This window comes from Triturus cristatus, chromosome 2_2 (genome assembly GCF_964204655.1).
Source record: "Triturus cristatus chromosome 2_2, aTriCri1.1, whole genome shotgun sequence".
NCBI lineage: Eukaryota > Metazoa > Chordata > Amphibia > Caudata > Salamandridae > Triturus > Triturus cristatus.
In genome coordinates, this window is record NC_140582.1 from 1,147,531,747 (window position 1) to 1,147,554,420 (window position 22,674).

Sequence of the window (22,674 nt, forward strand, 5' to 3'; positions counted from 1 at the left end):
CCGCTCCTGCCCCTGTAAGTTTTACCAGCATTGCCAAAATGTTTTGGGTTACACCATTGTCTCTCTCTCGTGTTTTCGTTCAAAAATCTTCCAAGGTCAGTCTCAGTCACACAACACCTGAGGTACTCAAGATCGAGCGTGCCCCCCTGGTTACATGCATCCTTTCTCAACATGTTATTCCTTTGACAATACAAGATAAACAAATTAACGACCTGGTATGACTTTGCGACTTCACAACACCTCCTTTTTAACTTTTATTGTAATACTTCAAATCACAGTTTAGAATATGTTGAAGCCCAAATTCAGGCTAGGCATGAAAAAAAAAGCAACACGACTCTTCAAAATGATGCGTTGCTAATCTTATCCTGTTTTAAGCGTACATTAAAAAACTGCACTGCAGCAATGCCTACTGAACGGAAGCTACCTGTGAATTAGAGCGTTTAAATCTCGGTGCGCGAGGCGTGCTTTAGTGTCTATCAATAACATTGTCACACATTATGAAAACACATCACATGACTGTGAACGAGCTAAAATATCATCTAGAAAAGTTATCACTCCTGGAGTACTTGTTTTTTTTCACTTTTCTGTTATAAGACCATTTAATTTTTTCCTCTATTGATCTACCATGAATCGCTGTTCTAGCATGCCAATTTCAAGCGCCATCTGCAAGCAAAGCAGAAGGCTGAACAGAAGCACATTCATTTCAATGAGCTACTAAAAAAGTCATAAAATGGTCGTGAAAGTGCATTACAGAAACAAAGTCAGCAGCAGTCCTCCAGCACCCATGAGGTTTCTCTGGTAATAGTTGATGATCTTTGCAGAGGGGAGCAATGTCCGTATCTAGTGTAATATTCAATTTTATTCTGGTGGAGAACCTTGATCTGAAAAGTAAACATAAGTTAACAAGTAAGACAGTACTGTCTGTAACAGGCACTGGTTTTATGGCTGTGTCAAAGGAAAGAAAAGAGCTGGTGCAACAGGGTATGGGACGTCTTATCGGGCAATAGCGCATACCAGGGTTTTACTACATATCTGGAGCACTACAACCAGTCAGGATTTCCTGCACTCTCAAACTCAGACTCCAGAATTAGCTGGAATGTAAAGCCCACTACCCTAAACAAGAGCACTCAACAGGGTTGTCATCAATCAATCAATCAATCAATCAATCAATCAGGGGTTTATATAGCGCACTACTCACACTACTATCACAACAATATATTTGACCACCATAGGTAGAAGTAACTTTTCCTTTCAATCTAAGAGTAGACACAATAGTACCTCATCTGGCAAGTGGTGGACTTGAGGGTCTAGCAGGCGCTATTACTTGTCCCATATTGGCATCCATAGTTTCAATGATGCCCCAGAGGAGTCTGATCCCTCTGCTTCAGAAAGCATACATGTATTCTGATACGCTCACTTTGATCAGAGACAAAACTATTGGGAGTCAACATTGGTTGAGCATTGATGATACTCATATCTGGTCCTTTATTAAGTGGTGTTGGGATGGTGGACAGTGAGAAAAGGAACTACGCAAATGCTAAACTCAGTTCACCTTGCCCTCCAACAATAGCATTTATCAATATGGAATATCAAAAAAATGAATTTGTCAGGTTGATTTAACCAGGGTACTAGGTCAATAATATATAGGATGTTTCCTTGTTAAATGTAGGTCGGTGTAAATCTGAATTGTATTTTTTTTAAAAAGCTGCAACTAAACCTTGGTCTCCAAATTTCACTTTTACTAATATAATTCATGCCCACTGGCCCTTAAATTTTATATATGAAGTTGGTCCTGTTCCACCTTCTTTGTAACACCACCTAATTCCTAGCCATGAAAACTATTTAACTGATATCACAATCTGACTTCTTTACTACACCACCTAATTCATAGCCGTCAACACTATTTAATTGATGTCACCACCGTATTACCTGTTTCAAATGTTGTGCTGCCTGTGACTATTGGGCGTAGGGAATTTGTCATGGCTAGATAGCTTTTTCAACTTGCTTCTTGGCTATTTTTATTCTTGCTTCCTAAAAATAAAGGTATGCTATGGAGTTTTCATTTGGCTATGAAATTGCTATTTCAAGATCCTTCTTTTGGTGTAAATTGGACCTCAAATGTTTCTGACTTGAGTAGTAATCCCATGCTCTAGTATAGTTAAAATGATCCCCAATAATCATAGCATTGTGGGTTGCCATTACATATACATTATTTAGTTCCTCTCCGAATGTCAATAATCGTTTTAGGCTATAGATAAGGTTGTGATGAAGAGGAGATGCTGTGCAGAATAAAACCAAAGAAAACTCTGCATTTCAAATCTTGAGATAAAAAGGCCTACCGTTGCAAACTCTGAGAGACAGGGCACTCCCTCCCTCAACTTTCTCTCTCTTCCCTTCTCTTGCGTTTTCTTTCTATATCTCTTGTACACTTTCTCTGCCATGCTCTCTCAGCACAGCTTCTCTTTAGGAACTCTTATAGCCCTGCCATGGCTTACCTATATACAGTATTAGAATTCCCCAGAACAATTCTGATCATCAGCCCTATATAAAAATAAAATCGCTATAATAGCTATTACATTCACTAATAATCAGTGTCTCTGGTAGTAGGCACTCAGCACTTCTGCCATTTCAGGCCTTTCACATTTGTTTAATATCTTTACCAGATTTCACAATGAAGTCCAGACCCATTTCAGGGTTTACAAAATCCCTTCATGTCTCTCGGTGACCTTCAGTGCCTCATGCATGCTCGCAGCCGACAATCTTCTATTGATATTCCTGTATTTACACCTCAGCAAGTTCCAAAAAGTAGTCCGCAAATCTCGGTTGAAGAACGCATAGATGAGTGGGTTGATCAGTGAGTTGGTGTAGCCTAGCCAGAGTAAAGTTCTCTCCAGGCTCAGCGGCAGACAGCTCTGCTCAGTACCACAGATAAAAGGGCGGGCTGTGGACAACACGAAGAAGGGCAGCCAGCAAAAAGTGAAGGCGCCAACTATAATGCCAAGAGTTCTTGCCGCCTTCTGTTCACGCTTAAAAATGGATATGTTCTTCCGATCCTGGCGTAGCAGCTTGGACAAGGTGGCACATTCTTCTACGGCCTTGCTTTTCTTGGAGTTCCTGTGAGCTCGGATCTTGTCCTCCAAGCAGTATATCCCTTCCTGCTCGACTAGCCGAGGTATGTTGATGAACCTGTGCTTGGCCGCGCTTATCTTCGCTGCTTTGAAGATCCGCTGGTACATGATAAGCATGACTGTCATTGGGATGTAGAAGGCAACCGCAGTAGAGTAGACTGTGTAGCCAAAGTCCTGGCTGATCAGACAGACTCTTTCGACGGTGACGTTTTGGGCCCAGCCAAAAAGGGGAGGAAGCGTAATGGAAGCGGAGAGGAGCCAAACAATGAAAACCATCTTTGCCATCAATTTTCCATTTTGTCTTGCTGGATACGTCAACGGCCGTGTTATCCCAAGGTACCTGTAAAGACAAGTTTTTAGGGAGTTAATATTTACAGAAATTATATAATAAAATTGTAGCATATTTTAAGTGCAATTATTGTACTAGGTGTCTCTTTTTACTCTGTTTGCTGTAATTCAAACTTCAGGCATGACACAAGAGTTTTGATGCAATATTCCAAGAACAAGTCCTACACTATGATTTTGTTCTCTCTCCAGGCAAACATTTACACTAATTTGTACACATCTTATTAAATCATTTGACATACCATGTCACGTTGCTATATGTTTTGCATGACATTTGCAGCATTGAGCATTTGCAGTTTTTGGTGGCCAACATACGAAAGATTATCCATTCCATTCAACAAACTTTATTTCGGTCATTGTGGACCATAAAAAGTAGATGATACAAATACATACATAGCTAAATTTGAGCAATATTAAAAATTAATCAACAACAGATTATAAAAGATAGCCACAATGCATTTTTAGTTAATCCAGTATCATTACAACAATTGAGAATAAAGATAATTAAAAGCAAGTTAAAAAAATGTTAAAAAGGGTTAAGATGAGACAAAGTACAAAGATAAATATTTATGGTTGGTGTGGTGAATTTAACAAGACCCTATGCCTATGCCACATAGAATTGAGGAATCGGGACAGGGCAAAAACTGTGGGGGGGGGTTTGAGTGTCAGATCTCAGTATTCTATACGCCTCCAAACACTGCCTGCAGCCCGGAGTTCTACAAAGTTGTACGAGCTGAAGCCGTCTGGCTATTTTATAGCCAGGGCAAAAGAAAACAACATGAATGTCTGAGCGATATATAGGTTCTTACTAGTTCTAGTCGTGGAATTGTCGGGGACACTTCCTCAGGGTTGCTCCATAGGTTAGGTATGCCTAGTCTAAGACATACATCTTTTATATATGCAAACCATGTTAATTTTCCCACCCCCGGGAGTCCCAAAACCCCTTTAAGTTCAGATTGGTAGACTGCTAATTCAGGGGTCGCCCACAGTCTACGCCAAAAGGTCAACGGTCTGAGTCCATTCTCCTCCGCAATAGGTTTAATTCCTAAATCCAGGCGCAGGGAGTTGAGAGGAGTGCGTGGCGGTAGGCTTAAGAGCTTTCTCATAAATTGATTCTCTATTTTGGCAAGCCCGCTAGAGGGACGGTGACCCCATAGTTCCACCCCATACATTACAGCACTCCTAACTTGTACTTTATATATCTCAGCCACCGTTCCAGGCGGTTTATATGAGGAGTTCCTAAAGGTTTTAGCAATTCCCCCAACCATCTGCCCTAGCCTCAAGCTTGCTTTGTCTAGTCGCGGGCCCCATTCAAAGGTTTCGGATAACGTAACACCAAGGTAGTCAAAGACAGTCACCCTCTGTAACAGGGTGCCGACTACTGCCTGTACTTACTAGTGACTAGAACGTATTCATGTCCCTATTAGAAAGTGCTGTTTTAATGGCATCCCATCTTTCAAGCTCCCAGTTGTTCTTAGCTAACTTGATCCTATCTCGATAAAGGGCCCTATTTAATTTGATTAAGGATCTATCCTTACTTTTGATGGCAACTATGAGGGCACCCTTTGCCTTACGACAAGAATTGTTGAACCAAGTTTGTTTGGCATCCTTCTTCACATTCAAATGCGTCAGAGGATTAAAAATATGAGTCAGGCTAGTTGACAATTCTACGTGCAGAGCCTCAAGTCTTCTGATGGTTTCAGGAGAGTTAAGTGACATGGCAGCCTCCTCCATTTCTATTAATGGCAAATAGTTAGAGAATATAATGCGGCTGCCTTATCTGGCGACTGCTTGAGTGTTCCTCATCTGATTTTCCTTCTATTGTTAGCAAGTGTTAAATTGATACCTACAGTGGTACCAATGGCCATGGGATTGTAGAATTCTGGAGGCTCCAACTCCAGTATCAGGGCGTTATGATCACTGTCAAGTCTCGGCATGACAGCGAAGTCGACAAGCCACTGCCATATGCTTGTTTCCACTAGAATGTAATCCAACAGAGAGGATTGTCCTGTTCTATTAAAGGTTAGATTCCCTGGCTGGTTTGACTTGGTACAGCCGTTGCACGCCCTCAGGGAATGGGTTAGTGTTACTGCATTTATCTGGAGTATCAGAGGGGTACAGGCCTTTACCGGTGGAATTTGAGGATTAGGAATTAGCCAAAGACAATCCTCATCGCTAGGGGGAACATCAGTGGGGGCAGCGAGGGGCTCATATTGACAATTAAAATCTCCCCCTATAATCAGCCTTGCATTCAAGGGTGCTGATTCAATAAATGTGTTTAATAGATCTAGGGTCGAGGATTCCTGTGCGATGCTTACAGGACGGGAATAAATGTTATTGAAGGCTAATTTAATCCTGGAGGAAAAGGTGAGTACAATACACTAGATGGCGTTCAGCTGCTCAACGTTACAATCCAAGTGAGTAGCAACCCAAGTGCATCAACCCCCCGAGGGTCTACCTCTTCCCCCTGTCATAGCCAGCACATTGAAAGTTGCATAACCCCCCCCTCACTATGTCCTCCCTTGCCCATGTCTCCTGAAACATACACACATCATGGTTGCCTACAAATTGTCCCCAGTCTGGGCAGTGCAGTTTACTTTTTATTCCAGCGATGTTCCATGATAAAACCCTCAGTTTATGGCCGGGGATAAAATTACCATCATGTGCATTATGACTGTTAGGGCTAGGGCTTTGGATGATCTCTGGCTGGGCCATGGGGACTACTTCGACAACTTCCAATAGAGGGGTACTCCTAGCTGAACTAGAAGTTAAAAAGTCCAGATAAATTAAAGGTGGGTTATTAAGCAAATCTACACCAATCCTGCCATAATCTGAGCTGAGATTATCAGCAGTGAGCACTTCAGAGCATAAGGCAGGCTTGCCACCAGTAATGTAAAAAACATTATCAATCTGAAATATTTCTTCACAGGTGATATATAGCAGCCATAACCGCAATGCCCATGGCACCAAAGTAATAAGATTAGTACAACATCTTCCCAAGCCAGCAAAATGTATCTTTTAAATACCAGTTTTAAATATGTCTTGGGAATTCAACCATTTTTCTCAGAATATAAACGTGTGTTCTGAAATTACACAATTTTTTAGTCTTGAATACGTGCATTGTAATTTTGATGTACATATATGAATTCAACCGAGCACTAGCTTTGAATTTAGTAGGCTGATTTACATATAGAAGAAGGGAACTGCTACCAGTATAGCAAAAACAAATTTCCAGAGAAGCCTGCAATAAATGCACTTGCAGTGAAAGATGCACACATATTAAGTCAAGCAATGCCGACCGTATTTTTAGTAGAAAGCAGTAAGAGGCTGGCACTCTTTGCAAAGGATCGGTCGACACTGACCGCAGTAGTCATTTTTCTTTGATGTCGAATGGTGTGCTAATGTTAAATAAAATGTCTGAAACAGTCTATAGTAGGTCAATGCCTTGGAAGTCATTGGATTTTATTGCATTATATTAAGCATTTATACCTGAATGGGGACACTGAGCGCACAACTAACTTCTGAAAAACATCACTACATTTTTTTCATTATTTGACAGGGTTATCCTAAAACACACAGCAAGTTAATGACTTAGCAGCGATCGTAGGTTAGCTTCTCAGCATTTGAGATACATCGCTAAAAAATAAAAATAATAGAATGGTTGAAAAAACTCATGCAAGAATTAACAGAGATTGAACTGTCAACATTTTTATTATATAAGAGAACCACCTGATAAAGGATTGAATAATTGATGAACGCTTGACAGCCGGAACTGGAGGCATCTGTGATGTTGAAATTGTGCCAAGATCAAATTTAGTTATGAAGCATTTCCAATATAAAGCAGAAGGGTCTTTATGGCCTTGCTGAAGGCAAAGTGGTTGGAGGGTGTACGTCACATTATTGAGTGAGAAAATGTCCCCTTGTGATGATACTGAGTGCAGAATAACGACTACCACTATATTATCAAGGTAATTATATTTACGATTCTTAGCGCTATCCAGTTCATATCTTGAAGAAATATATATTGTCGTGATATAGAGATGCTGAGTTAGAAATAGTTAGAAATAGTAAATCAATACCACGATATCATCAAGGTTAGCATACATGGGCAACTATAGATTTACTATTCTTAATTCTACATACCTTGAAGGAAGATATATATGTATGTTTGTATATATGTGTGTGTATATATATATATATATATTCACTGAAAAAACCATAGGTTTCAGGCACGTTATAGTTAGGAATTAGCATTTAAAAAACCTTAGAAATTCACTGAAAAAACCATAGGTTTCAGGGGCGTTATAGTTAGCTGGACTTTTCACTCGTACAAAACCATTGAAATTCCCCCGTTATAGTTAGTTCAGCTAACTATAACTCGCGTGCCCGCAATGCACTGCTGATGACGTCACATATTACATCACTCATGACATGGTCAGTGACATCACTCATGACATCACTGATGACATCTCAAATGACATCACTGATGACATCATCCAGTGAATGTGTGTTTTTCTGAAAATTACATATGTTTTATATATGTATATCTCAAGGTCGATGGAAGAATAAATGGGTATATAAGTGTCTAAATGGATGATTTGTTTTTGAAAAATTGATTGTATAACTGACTGATTAAGTGTATCTTAGTGAATACATGGCTTAGTGAGTAATGTTTAAATGTGTAAATATCTGTATCAGTCTCTCACTTTGTGTATAAGTGGCTGCATGGGTTGGTGAGTAGCTACATGAGTGTCTATATAGGTTATTAGTTGGTTTTTTGAGTATCAGTATGAGTGTCTGAGTGTCTGTATGGTTCGGTGGGGGTATTAAATAGTGCATAGGTGCATGAATGAGTGACTCACTGTTTGTATGTGTTGAAGACAGCATGTGTGCAGGACTGTATGGGTGGATGAGTGTGTGCATGGGTGTGTTAGTGAGTGATAGACTATCTCAATAGTGTCTTTATGAGTAACTACATATGTTTTAAACTAGTATATGTGACTATTGGTGTATATACGTGAGTATATGTGAGAGTGAGAGATTGAAAGAGTTCCTGTATGAATAAGTATGTGTTTCTATAAGTGATTGTTTAAAAGACTATGTATGTGTATGTTTCTGTAGAAGTAAGTGTGGTGGTGTGTGTATAACTGTATATGCAAGTAAATGGATGTTTGATTCTTTATTAGCATGAGTGATTATGTGTGTGAGTAACTCTATGGATGAGTGGTGTTGTGTAACAGGATGAGTGAGTACATGTATGAGTGACTGTATAGGACTGTTGGTGAATGAGTGGATGTGTATGTGGATCTTAGAATTACTGAATAGGTTGTTGTAACTGGTATTGGTATGTCCATTGTAGTTTCTATTTTTGAATGTGTGTATCAAAGGTTATATTAGGGGAAGAGGTGGTCTGCCACTCTATCACAAGGATGATGTAATCAGTGATGTCATTAGTGATGTCATTTGAGATGTCATCAGTGATGTCATGAGTGATGTCACTGACCATGTCATGAGTGATGTAATATGTGATGTCATCAGCAGTGCATTGCGGGCGCGCGAGTTATGGTTAGCTGAACTAACTATAACGGGGGAATTTCAATGGTTTTGTATGAGTGAAAAGTCCAGCTAACTATCACGCCCCTGAAACCTATGTTTTTTTCAGTGAATTTCTAAGGTTTTTTAAATGCTAATTCCTAACTATAACGTGCCTGAAACCTATGGTTTTTTCGGTGAATTTCAAAGGTTTTTTAAATGCTAATTTCTAACTATGCCTACAGAGATAGGACATGTGAAGAAAGAAGAAAAAACGCACAGAAAGAAAAAAAAGAAATGCAGAAAGAAGCAACAGAAGTCCTCAAACACGAAGAAAAGTGCAGGAAGAAGGATAACGTGCAGAGAGAACAAACAGAAGAGCAGAAAGAAGCCTTGTTGCAAAATCATCCTGTACCCTCAACTTTTTCAGACGGATACTGGTGGTAACTGAGTCTGACTAACCAGTCCTAGAGCCAGTGCTATGTTAAAACACACTCAGAATACAGTGAAAATACCTACATACACTAGGGAACACTATGCGTTGGGGCCCCCCTGTGATCAGCATGACCTCCTCTGTAAGCCCCTAGTATATAATAGGGCAGGGGATTAAAACTACCTCTTAAAACGCGTCACAGGGCGTGTTTGCACACATCACCTCAGGCACCGTCCCCTCCCTTACCCACTGTGTAAACACGCCCTGTGGCCCTTTTAAGTTGGGAGATTAAGTCCCCTTGAATCCTGAGGGTCCCTAGGGTCCAACTAGACCACTAGGTACCTCCAGTAAGCGCCACAGAGCTGCGTTGCAGAGAGATGTAAAAAGGGGCACGGCCTAGACCACCTCTCTGCAATGCAGTGGAGTGGTGCTTACTGGAAGCACCTGGTGGGCTAGTTGGCCCCCAGGGTCCCTCAAGATTGAAGGGGAATTATTTCCCCAACTTAAAATGCGCCACAGGGCTTGTTTGCACACGTTAACTCAGGCCCCGTCCCCTCCCTTCACCACTGTGTAAACAAGCCCTGTGGCCGTTTTCAGTTGGGAGATTAAGTTAATTTGAATCCTGAGGGTCCCTAGGGTCCAACTAGCCCACTGGGTACCTCCAGTATGCGCCACACAGCTGCGTTGCAGAGAGGTGTAAAAAGTGGCACGGCCTGGACCACCTCTCTGCAACGCAGCTCAGTGGCGCTTACTGGAAGCACCTGGTGGGCTAGTTAGCCCCCAGGGGCCATCAGGATTGAAGGGGAATTATTTCCCCAACTTAAAACGCGCCATAGGGCGTGTTTGCACACGTCACCTCAGGCCCCGTCCCCTTCCTTCCCCACTGTGTAAACATGCCCTGTGGCCGTTTTTTAAGTTGGGAGATTAAGTCCCCTTGAATCCTGAGGATCCCTAGTGGCAAAATAGCCCACTAGGTACGTCCAGTAAGCGCCATTGCAGAGAGGTGTAAAAAGGGGCTCGGCCTGCACCACCTCTCTGCAACGCAGAGCAGTGGCACTTACTGGAAGCACCTGGTGGGCTAGTTGGCCCCCAGGGTCCCTCAGGATTGAAAGGGAATTATTTCCCCAACTTAAAACGCGCCACAGGGCTTGTTTGCACACGTTAACTCAGGCCCCGTCCCCTCCCTTCACCACTGTGTAAACAAGCCCTGTGGCCGTTTTCAGTTGGGAGATTAAGTTAATTTGAATCCTGAGGGTCCCTAGGGTCCAACTAGCCCACTGGGTACCTCCAGTATGCGCCACACAGCTGCGTTGCAGAGAGGTGTAAAAAGTGGCACGGCCTGGACCACCTCTCTGCAACGCAGCTCAGTGGCGCTTACTGGAAGCACCTGGTGGGCTAGTTAGCCCCCAGGGGCCATCAGGATTGAAGGGGAATTATTTCCCCAACTTAAAACGCGCCATAGGGCGTGTTTGCACACGTCACCTCAGGCCCCGTCCCCTTCCTTCCCCACTGTGTAAACATGCCCTGTGGCCGTTTTTTAAGTTGGGAGATTAAGTCCCCTTGAATCCTGAGGATCCCTAGTGGCAAAATAGCCCACTAGGTACGTCCAGTAAGCGCCATTGCAGAGAGGTGTAAAAAGGGGCTCGGCCTGCACCACCTCTCAGCAACGCAGAGCAGTGGCACTTACTGGAAGCACCTGGTGGGCTAGTTGGCCCCCAGGGTCCCTCAGGATTGAAAGGGAATTATTTCCCCAACTTAAAACGCGCCACAGGGCGTGTTTGCACACGTCACCTCAGGCCCCATCCCCTCCCTTCACCACTGTGTAAACGCACCCTGTGGCCGTTCAAAGTTGAGAGATTATGTCCCCTTGAATCCTAAGGGTCCCTAGGGTCAAACTAGCCCACTAGGTACCTCCAGTAAGTGCCACAGAGCTGCCTTGCATAGAGGTGTAAAAAGGGGCGTGGCCTCAGAACACCTGTCTGCAACGCAGCTCCCTGGCGCACACTGAAGATACCTGTTGGGCTAGTTGGCCCTCAGGGACCCTCAGTATTGAAGGGGAATTAATTCTCCAACTTACAACTGGCCAGGGGGCACGTTTGCAGAGTGCTGCAAGGAGGGGGCGTGGCCTCCAGCGCAAAGCCGGTCTTTTATTTTTTTTATTTTTTTAAGAAGGAGGGCTGTGTGGCCCCCCTTCTTTTTCTAATTTACTGGCCCTGGGGGCCTGCACCCTAATTTTTTTTGTTGAAAAAAATTAATTTGGCCCTCCCAAGGCCTTAATCGGCCCCGGGGACCCCAACCCCCGGGTCATGGCCTTTTTTTAATTTAAATTCTTTAGGAGAGGGGCTGCGTTGCCCCCCTCCTCAGGCCACTTATGGCTCCGGGGACCCCATCCCCCGGGGACCGCCTTTGTTTTTTATTATTTTAAAAATATATATATTTATAGAAACACCTAGGACATGCTGGACAAACCGTATGTACCTATCACCATGACGATTTGCTTGATATTCATTAACAGGCGACTATGCATAGAATGAATCCACATGGAATGTATTTACACCGCTAGTGAAGCTCTGACATGTCTGACGCCCTACCGTGCCTAATCCCGGCGCCCCCGCCGGTGGGTACTCTCCAAGTAGACACCCTTGTCGTTTATTTATAAAAACATGGGTAGCTATTGATGGGCACATTTAATATACACGCACACTAAGCCATTCAAAGGGGATTCGACAAAAATTGTATGCTATGACACTCTCTAGCCCATGTGCACTGTAACACCACCCCGTGAATATGTCATGCCACACTTGCCTTCGCACGGGTTATATTGCCTCATCTAACGTGCCTTCCTCGATATGTATGTTATAACGCACAGCACTATGCCATACATATTACAATTTGGGATCCATATCTTTGTCACAGTGCATATGCAACGTTACACTCCCCAGCACATATTTTATATTACAACTTTAGAGACTAGTTATGTTACACAACACTGCCCTGTGCATATTACACTCCAAGGCGCATATCGCATAGCACGCGCTAGTGCCTGTGCTATCTCGCGCTCTCCAATGAATCTGTCATTGCGCACAATGTACTGCATATTATATTTCACGCCCCGGTTCATCTTATATCACACTTTTTGGTGCATAGTTTATACCATATACTACATCTAGTTTTCATTTTCAATCATGCTCTCAGGACTATGTTCTATATAACACTGCGTCACCTACCCTTTTCACAGGCATTACATTTTGCGATGGGGGTGGAGGGTCAGGGGGTGTTTCTGCCAAGTGAGCCCGGAGTCACAGTCACAAACGTCCTCTTCTTCCTGAATAAAAGTGAGATTATGCTGCATACTTGTTCATATTTTAAGTAGTTCACACAGACACACATTTTAAAAACAATAAAGTTCCTAATACCCACCTTCTCTGAACAGTTAGCTTGCTGCCCCATCCACCTCCTCCCTATCCTCTGTTGTCTGAATCCATGGACTAGCCTCCTCCCTCCGGCCATGCATAGTCTGATGTGCTGCCACTGCCCTCCATTTAGCATGATGTACCAGTCTACTCCTCCTGCCCTCCATTGCTCAATTCTATGGCCCATCATTGACCTCCTGCTTAGCCTCTGTGCTTAGCTTGCTGACCCAATTCTCCTTCCCCCTGCCCTCCGATGTCTTTGTGCATGCCCCTGCTCCATCCTTTTTGCCCACTATGTTCCATGGACCTGCCTGCCACTCCTATCTACTCTGAGTGTTCTGTTGACCTGCCACTCCCCTCCCACCTGCCTAGCTTTGTCAGATGACTGTAACCTGTCCCTGCCACCTCCACCCTGCCTGTCCACATGCCATGCCCCTATCTTCTTCCTCCTGTCCTCCATGGTCCATTATACTGCCACACCCTTCTGCCCTCCCTGATCTGTTGTGCTGCAACTGCTCCTCCTGCCTGCCCCGCGCGGTCTGTTGTGAGGCCCCTTCCCCTGAACTCTCTTGTCTGTGCCCAGGTCCTGACCCTCCCTTCTATCCTCCATGGTCCTTTGTGCATGCCCCTGCACCCTCCTTCTTGCCCATCATAGCCATTGTGCTGCCACTAACCCTCCCGCTTGCCATGCATGGTCTTCTGTGTTGCCATGGCCCCTCCCACCTTCCCTGTGTGGTCAGCTAGCTGCCCCTGACCCCCTCCCACCTTCCCTCCATGGTCTGTGTGTATGCCACCATAGTCTCATTGTTGCTCTCCATGGTGTGTCTTGTTTCTAGTGCCCATCCTGCCTGACCTCCATGGTCATCTTGCTGCTCCTGCCCTGCCACCTTGCCCCCAGCCCTCTGTTTCCATGTGCAGACCCCCTATTCCCTCCCTCCTGGCTTGTCTGTTCCATTGTAATGCCCCTGATCTGTCCCTCCTGCCCTTTATGGTCTGTTATGCTGCAGCTTTCTCTCCTGTCTGTCCATTATGGTCAGCTAGCTACAATTGCCTCTTTCCCATCTGTTCTCTGTTGTCCATGTGCATGGTCCTGTCCCCTCCCTATTGCTTTCTATGGATTGTTGTGCTGCACTCCCGTCCCGCATGCACTGTGTGGTGTATTGTGCTGCTGCAAACCCTGATGCCTGCCCTGTAGGGTCAGTTTGGTGCACCTCTCCATGTCCCTCCTGTCCTCTGTTATGTCCCTACCCCAATTCCTCCTGCCTACCATGATTCAATGTACCATACTTGCGAACATTTTGAACTTGGTAAGAGGGAGATTTTGAAAAAGAAACTGGGGTATGGATTTTCCCCTTTGAGTTACATTGAAAAAGAGTAGAATGTAGACAGGAGACAGATCAAATAAAGCCCATTTGAGCTTAAAAACATTGGACGTTTCCTGGCTGAAACGGGTCTGTTGGCATGTATGGTTGTACTACCACTGCCTCTTCCTTCTGCCCACAATGGTCTATTATATTGCCACAGCCTCTCTTGCCAGTCCTGTATTGTTGGTTTGTTGCCCCTGCCCCCCTTTCCACTGCCCTCCATAGTCTGTTGTGCTGCCACTGTCCTTCCTGCCTGCCCAGTGTTGTCAAATTGTTGCCTCTGTACTCTCCTACCTGCCTTCAATTTTCAGAGTCCGTGCCCCTGGCCTCTGCCTCTCAACAGTATCCCAATGAACAACTAGATTGCTAACATTCTATATTTATTACAAAAGTGTGGAACGCCTGACGTCATCTTGATGTAATCAAAACTGTAATACCTAGAGTATTTCCTTTAGAAATTACATATATGAGAGGGTCTTATTTGCATCAAAATGATGGTTAGTGCTCTAAAAAACTAAAATGAGGACATATTTTCTGAGTTTTCAAATAGCGACAAAGAGCTTTTAAATTATTTGTAATCTTTATTTTTTTTTATCCAGTTGACCACTTGATTAAATGTTGCACCTTGGCGAGAGGATGTGGTGTTACTTCCAGAGCTGCAGACTTTGCAACTGGGGAACCAGGTTGGAGTTTCTGCTTCAGCTCAACATTCTGTGATTGTGGTCAAATCACTTAATCTCCCCATGTCTACAACCAAAATTAATTTGATCTTGTGTGATGTAACCAATGCTCATGTAAAGCATTCCAATACCTGACAAGTCTGCACTATATAAAGCTGCAAATACACAAAAAATAAGTGTTTTGCACACTTCTGTCATTGGGCTACATGTGGGCTACATCTGGGTGATATTTGTGCTGCATTTAGGCTCTTTTGTGTCTGGTGGCCATCTTGGGAGATTTATTTGTTATGAAGTTTCCTAATTTCCTCATTTACTGCAGTCTCCTCAGTAGGAAATGCTTTCAGTTTTTTACTTTGATTCCATCAAGAAGGTATTCAGATATGTCACACATTTGCCATAAATTCTGAATGTTAGCACTCTAGTTGCTCATTAGATCACTGTAGTAAAGCTACTGCTCACCACGAAAGTCTGCTGCTGGTATTAAAAGTGCATGTTTCAGTCTGCATATCAGAATTTTTTAATGAAATAGAAGAGGATTTGAGAAGTCACTCAAAATGTGCCCTAATTTTTCTTTCTTCAGCACTAATCATAATTTCTATGGCAAAATGAACCCCCTCATTGTGTTCCTTTTTAAATTATATGTTTTAAGTGTTGCCAGTTTATTCCAATCAAGATGGCTTCAGGTGTGCCATACTTTTGTCATAAGTAAGACAGTAAGCGCTCTAGTTGTTCTTAAGAACACTCTGGGACATTCTGTCATTAGGCTATACTTGGGCTACATCTGGGTGATATTTGGGCTACATTTGGGCTCTTTTGTCTCTGGTGGCCATCTTGGGAGATTTATTTGTTATGAAGTTTCCTAATTTTCTCATTTACTGCAGTCTCCTCAGTGGGAATACTTTCAGTTTTTTTATTTTGGTTCCATCAAGAAGGCATTCAGATGTGTCACACATTTGCCATAAATTCTGAATGTTAGCACTCTAGTTGCTCATTAGATCACTGTAGTAAAACTACTGCTCACCAGGGAAGTCTGCTTCTGGTATTCAAAGTGCATGTTTCAGTCTGCATGTCAGAATTTGTTTATGAAATAGAAGAGGATTTGAGAAGTCAAAATGTGCCCTAATTTTTCTTTCTGCAGAACCAATCATAATTTCTACGGCAAAATGAACCCCCTCATTTTGTTCCTTTGTAAATTACATGTTTTAAGTGTTACCACTTTATTCCAATCAAGATGGCTTCAGGTGTGCCATACTTTTGTCATAATTAAGACTGTTAGCGCTCTAGTTGTTCGTTAGAACACTCTGGGACATTCTGTCATTGGGCTATACTTGGGCTACATCTGGGTGATATTTGGGCTACATTTGGGCTCTTTTGTCTCTGGTGGCCATCTTGGGAGATTTATTTGTTATGAAGTTTCCTAATTTCCTCATTTACTGCAGTCTCCTCAGTAGGAAATACTTTCAGTTTTTTACTTGGTTCCAACAAGAAGGCATTCAGATGTGTCACACATTTGCCATAAATTCTAAAATTTAGCACTCTAGTTGCTCATTAGATCACTGTAGTAAAGCTACTGCTCACCAGGGAAGTCTGCTGCTGGTATTCAAAGTGCATGTTTCAGTCTGCATGTCAGAATTTTTTTATGACATAGAAGAGGATTTGAGAAGTCAAAATGTGCCCTAATTTTTCTTTCTGCAGCACTAATCATAATTTCTATGGCAAAATGAATCCCCTCATTGTGTTCCTTTGTAAATTAAATGTTTTAAGTGTTACCACTTTATTCCCTTCAAGATGGCTTCAGGTGTGCCATACTTTTGTCATAAGTAAGACTGTTAGCGCTCTAGTTGTTCGTTAGAACACTCTGGGACATTCTGTCATTGGGCTATACTTGGGCTACATCTGGGTGATATTTGGGTTACATTTGGGCTCTTTTGTCTCTGGTGGCCATTTTGGGAGACTTATTTGTTATGATGTTTCCTAATTTCCTCATTTACTACAGTCTCCTCAGTAGGAAATACTTTCAGTTTTTTACTTTGATTCCATCAAGAAGGCATTCAGATGTGTCACAAATTTGCCATAAATTCAGAATGTTAGCACTCTAGTTGCTTATTAGATCACTGTAGTAAAGCTACTGTTCACCAGGGAAGTCTGCTGCTGGTCTTGAAAGTGCATGTTTCAGTCTGCATGTCAGAATTTTTTAATGAAATAGAAGAGGATTTGAGAAGTCACTCAACATGTGCCCTAATTTTTCTTTCTGCAGCACTAATCATACTTTCTATGGCAAAATGAACCCCCTCATTTTGTTCCTTTTTAAATTAAATGTTTTAAGAATTACCACTTTATTCCAACCAAGATGGCTTCAGGTGTGCCATACGTTTGTCATAAGTAGGACTGTTAGCGCTCTAGTTGTTCTTTAGAACACTCTGGGAAGCTGCAGTAGAACATAAAGGAATCAACTGACAGTCTCTGCCCTTGTTGGATGTACATGTTTTACTGAGAATGTCAGACTTCATTCTCACATGACTGAGAAAGATAATGTGAATTTACAGAAAATATGCTCTCAGTTAGCTTATAGATCACCTTCCAAACCTCTGTGGGAAAAGCATGAGAAAATAGTTTTCTCTCAAACATGATTCATGATATCACAGCAGAAGGCTTTTTCACATGGTAAAATCACCTTAGAACACACCACAATTCCTAAAATGAGTATGGTACCATCAACAAATGATTTATAATGTAACTAAAGTCTTAAAACCTTCTATTAACTGCAATGCTTTTTAATGAGGTGCTATCATGTATATTGGTCCCAAGATGGCTGCCAACACTTCTTGGATGAAGTTCTGACAGCCAATCAGATCTCACGATGAGATGTGTGGTTAGGCTCCGCCCAGATATATATGTGATTTTACTTTTGATTTTCTCAGGAACTACTGAACAGATTTACACCATTTAAGCAAAAGGCACATGCCTGACCTGAGGACTACCTCTTTGCCAAATTCCAAGTAATTCTGTTCAGCCGTTCGGGCTGTACCATCGACTAAAGGTCCTATGGGAAAATGCATGGGGAAAACATGTTTTGGGACCCCCCTTTTTTCTCAGCCCCCGCTTGACGAATCACCCCGAGACTTTCAGGGTAGGAGCTGAGCGGAGCCCCCCGTTAGTTTTGAAATTTCACGTAGATAAGTCAACCGGCGCCAAAGTTATTCAAAATAGAATTTTCAGATTTCCTATGGGTACTCGGTCCTAACTATAACTATCTACTGGCGACCGCCAGTAGATAATATATATATATATTCCCTAAGAACATGTTTCCATAGGAAAATAGTTTTTTGAGTTGCCTATATCTTTGGCGCAGTTTGATAAATCTTCACGAAATTTTCAAAAACAAGTGTCCCATTGAATCTTGTTGTGGACGGAAAGTTTCCTGGCGATCCCTCAAGTTAGGGCTGAGAAAAAGGGGGGGTCAAAAATGTGCATTTCCCATGTTAATTCCCATAGGAATATTAGACACAACTACAGCCCAAATGGCTGAACGGAATTACACCACTTTTGGCAGAAAGTTAACGGCTGTTGGTCCAGAAAGTGACCGTTTTATGAATTGGTGAAAATCCATTCAGTATTTTGAAATATTTTTATAGATATCCAAATTTGCATATATAGGGGTGTGGATCCTTTGAGACGCCCATGTGGAGGTTCACGAACCCTCGAGAAATGAGATGTACTGTGATTGGCTGGCCGCAACCTGTCTAGAAAGTTGCAACTCCTATTTTGTGAACCGGGACCGTGTCCCGGGTGATGAAAATAAATATTTAAAACTATAGAAGGGGCAGGGTTACCCTGACCCCATGGGTGCATTGTAGGGGTGCGTGAGGGCCCCCTTATGAGTTAGAAAATGCGGCAAACCATTTTTTTTCCACGTCAGGGAGTAGCTACACTGTCATGTGGGTCAGCGCACCCCGTGTAAAGTCATGACAGAGTCGCGGACCTTGCTGAAAAGAAATAATAATAAATATTCACACACTCACTTATACACTAATATACACACTCACAGACCCACTCAGTCACTCATACACCCACTTACTCACCCACTCAGAAGCTCATGAACCCACTCATAGACCCACTCACTGACCCACTGAGACACTCATGTACCCAACCACTCACCCACTCAGAGACTTATGCACCAACTGATAGACTGACTCAGACATTGATGCACCCACTGACAGGCCCACTTAGAGACTCATACACCCACTTGCAGATATACTCAGAGACCCATGGACACTCAGAGACCCACTCGGACACTGACGTTCCTAGTCATAGACCCACTCAGAGACTCATACACTCACTCACAGACCCACCCAGACACTGATGTACCCACTGACAGACCCACTCACAGACACACAGACTCTATTTTGAGTAATACAAACAGATAATCTTGCCCTTAACAGCATGTTTGTAACGCAGGAGTCTATTGCAGTGTGCATGCACCAGTATACATTATATACAATATAAACATTGGGTGCCAGTAATGGTTCACTGCAGATTTGAACATATACTGTGGCTAGTGTGATCCACAACTTACAGAGTAAGGTAATCTAGTTGCATGGTGTAAATTGCTCATTGTAATTAAAAGTATGGAAATTAGAGCATTTACTTGCATAGCCCGTTATGTAGTTCATTGCACGCTCAGATTGGCTGCCTCGGAAACCGGCGGTACATTTTAATGTAGGAACAATCCAGAGCAGTCATATTGAGTGGTTCAGATCAGTTTATTACACCACATTCCATATCATAGAATGCATTACCATTACAATGTGCCCCCATGAAGCCCCAGTGGGCGCATAATGAGGTTGGTTACTTTCTGTAGGATCAGAGCTCATATGTTAGTGACCCAGAACCAATCCTATTGCAGTAAAGTAAATCAATACTGCCTCAGTGGGCCAAATATCCATTATCTAGATCCGATAGTATCAAAGGGGGATGAGGAGGAGGTCAAATAACAATCCCCTCAACCTACTGCCAGGACCGGAAGAGTGGAGCTGTGAGTGGGCAGGTTCTTATAACTGGTGCCCAGAAATATCATACAAAAGACAAATTAATACAATGAAATACAATTGAAAATGAAGAAAGAAACTAAATATAAACGTTCAGATCAATATGATAACCTGATATATAACTCCTCCTAATATGGACATATTTATCTGAAAGGCCATATTTCATCAAATAAGCATATCATGGCCATTGTGCCAAAGGAAAGAAATCCATGATGGGAGTAAACACCCATGTGGCTGTGCAAATATAAATATAGTATTGTGCGCTCATAGTTCATAATATCAAGCTGCTGTAGAGTCAAGCATACTCTCACCAGTCCCAGTGACCAGGATCCAGACTAACTTCAGCATACCAGTGTGTCAGACATCATGACTATATCTGGTCCTTGCGGGAGCAGACCCTATTAGAATATCCAGCATGAGGGAAATCCCAAAAACTGCAACTTGTAATTCAAAGCCCTGTATCAGAGGTAATGCAGCGAGTGAGTGAAGAAGTAGAGAAGTGAGAAAGAAGGAAACAAGGATAGAGAGAAAACAAAAAAAAGAAAAAAAATATATGCTCAATATGTAAATGAGATTTTAAAACAATTAAAATTAAAGCTTTTTCTTATTAACAGTAAAATCAGTCAATATTCGGGTATCATTATGTGCACATTGCAAGGTTCACAGTCACATCATCAGACATCTCATCCCAAATATACACTCATCTCCTCATCGGTGTTCAGGCCTACTGGTATCTTAGTGTTTAGTTCTAAGATATATTAGGACTCTTACTTGCTCAGAGCCAATTCTCTGTCAACTCCCCTCACAGAGGGGTCATTCTTGTGTATCACAAAAAAGTGTCTTGCTACAGGGTAATGCCTGTCCCTAAGCATGATGGCTCTGAGGTGTTCCAAGACTCTCTTCTTGACAGAATGGATATTACTGCTCACCTACTGTTTCTCAAGTGGGCAGGTAAGAACATAAAGAGCTGCTCGGTTCCTTCTCAAAATTCCAAAATTTTAATCAGCCAAGCAACCATTAGACAACTGCACTGGCTGTCGGTCCACCACTGCATCTCCTTCAAGGCTCTTTGCCTAGCATACAAGTCAATCTATGGAAATGCACCTGCATACTTGAAGGCTAATTTGACGCGGTATACCCCTAGCAGATGTCTTCGGTCAGGAACAGCAAACTTACTGAAGGAGGCTTCCTTTAGGCAGGCCACCTGTTGAGGCAGAAGCTTTTTTATAACAGCTTTACTGTGGAGTCGCCTCCATCCAGAACTCAAAGTTGCACCCACACTCTTGACGTTTAGGAAGAACCTTAAAACCTCCTTATTCAACCAGTGATCTTTAGGACTTTTTGCTCGTCTGCTTTTTCTTAACTACTCAGCGCCAAGACACCTATTCGTATTCGTACGCTTTTTAAGATTTTTTATTCATTTATTCATTTGTTCGTTCAAGAGTGAAATCAGAATTGCACATAAGATATTTTTCAATGTTGAGTTCCTGGCCTGAGAGGGATGAATGAAACATGCAGGTGCGTTGACTGTACTTGTATGCTTTACACTTTTTGCATGCAAAGAAACCCTTCCTATGGGTGGCTATCCAGGAGGTGTTGCTATGAATGTTGCTGGTGCTCAGTCTGTCTTTAAAGCTAAACTCTTCCTGTAGGTTATCATGGGAAAATCAGAAACCACTTCCTTCAGACATTCTTCACTGTGTGAGATGTGCCAGTGCTTGCCTAAACTTTGTTTCACCATCTTGGACCTGTTGTTAAATGTAGTAATGAATCTTAAGCTCCCACTTCCCATATCATTATTCTGGGATCTTTTATGGATAAGAGGTTGCTGTCCGGTGGCCCTACTGGCTTTGTATACTGCGGTCTGTGGTACAGATTCAGCATAACCCCCTAACCCTAAACCTGGTCTTACTTTCTTGTGTGAATCCTTCCTCAGATACAGGGCTTTGAATTATGAGTTGCAGTTTTGGGGATTTCCCTCATGCTGGATCTTCTAATGGGGTGCCCCCGCAAGGACCAGATATAGTCATGGTGTCTGACACACTGGTGTGCTGAAGTTAGTCTTGAACCTGGTCATTGGGAGAGCATGCTTGACTCCACAGCAGCTTGATATTTATCTTGAATTATTAGTGCGCAATGCTATATATATTTGCACACCCACTTGGGTGTTTACTCACATCATGGATTTCGCATGCCTTTCGCACAATCACTATAAAATGCCTATTCGATGCAGGATGGCCTTGCTGTTTATTATGTCCATATTAGGAGGAGCTATATATCGGGTTATCAAATTGATATGAAATGTTAAATTTAATTTTGTCTTCATTCTAAATTTTATTTAATAGTATTAATTTGTCTTTTGCATGGTATTTCTGGACAACAGTTAAGTAAACCTGCTCACTGAGGCTCTACTATGCCGGTCCTGGCAGTAAGTAGAGGGGATCGTTATTTGACCTCCTACTCCCCCCTTTGAGACTATCAGATCCAGCTAACAGATTTGGCCCAGTGAGGCTGTACTAATTTACTTTAGTGCATTAATATTGGTTCTGGGTCACTAAAATGTGAGCTCTGATCCTTCAGCAACTACACAACCTCATTTTACTCCCACTGGGGCTTCATGGGGGCACGTTGTACAAGCAATGCGTTTTATGACATGGAATGTGGTCCATCAGGGTTTTGTAGAGCGCACTACTTACCCATGAGAGTCTCAAGGCGCTGAAGGAGGGGGGGG

General features: G+C 42.6%; 1 protein-coding gene across 2 annotated transcripts in view; it reads right to left on the reverse strand.

Annotated features, from left to right (window-relative positions):
• Window positions 1-218: 218 nt before the first annotated feature.
• LOC146863264 (5-hydroxytryptamine receptor 7-like) overlaps window positions 219-22,674 on the reverse strand; it is a 265,872-nt gene continuing 243,416 nt past the window's right edge. For both annotated transcript variants that reach the window (XM_085642686.1, XM_085642687.1), the window contains exon 3: window positions 219-3,468. In XM_085642686.1, the coding sequence (XP_085498812.1) occupies window positions 2,697-3,468 (772 nt within the window). In that variant the 3' untranslated portion in view covers window positions 219-2,696. The remainder of the gene's footprint in view (window positions 3,469-22,674) is intronic.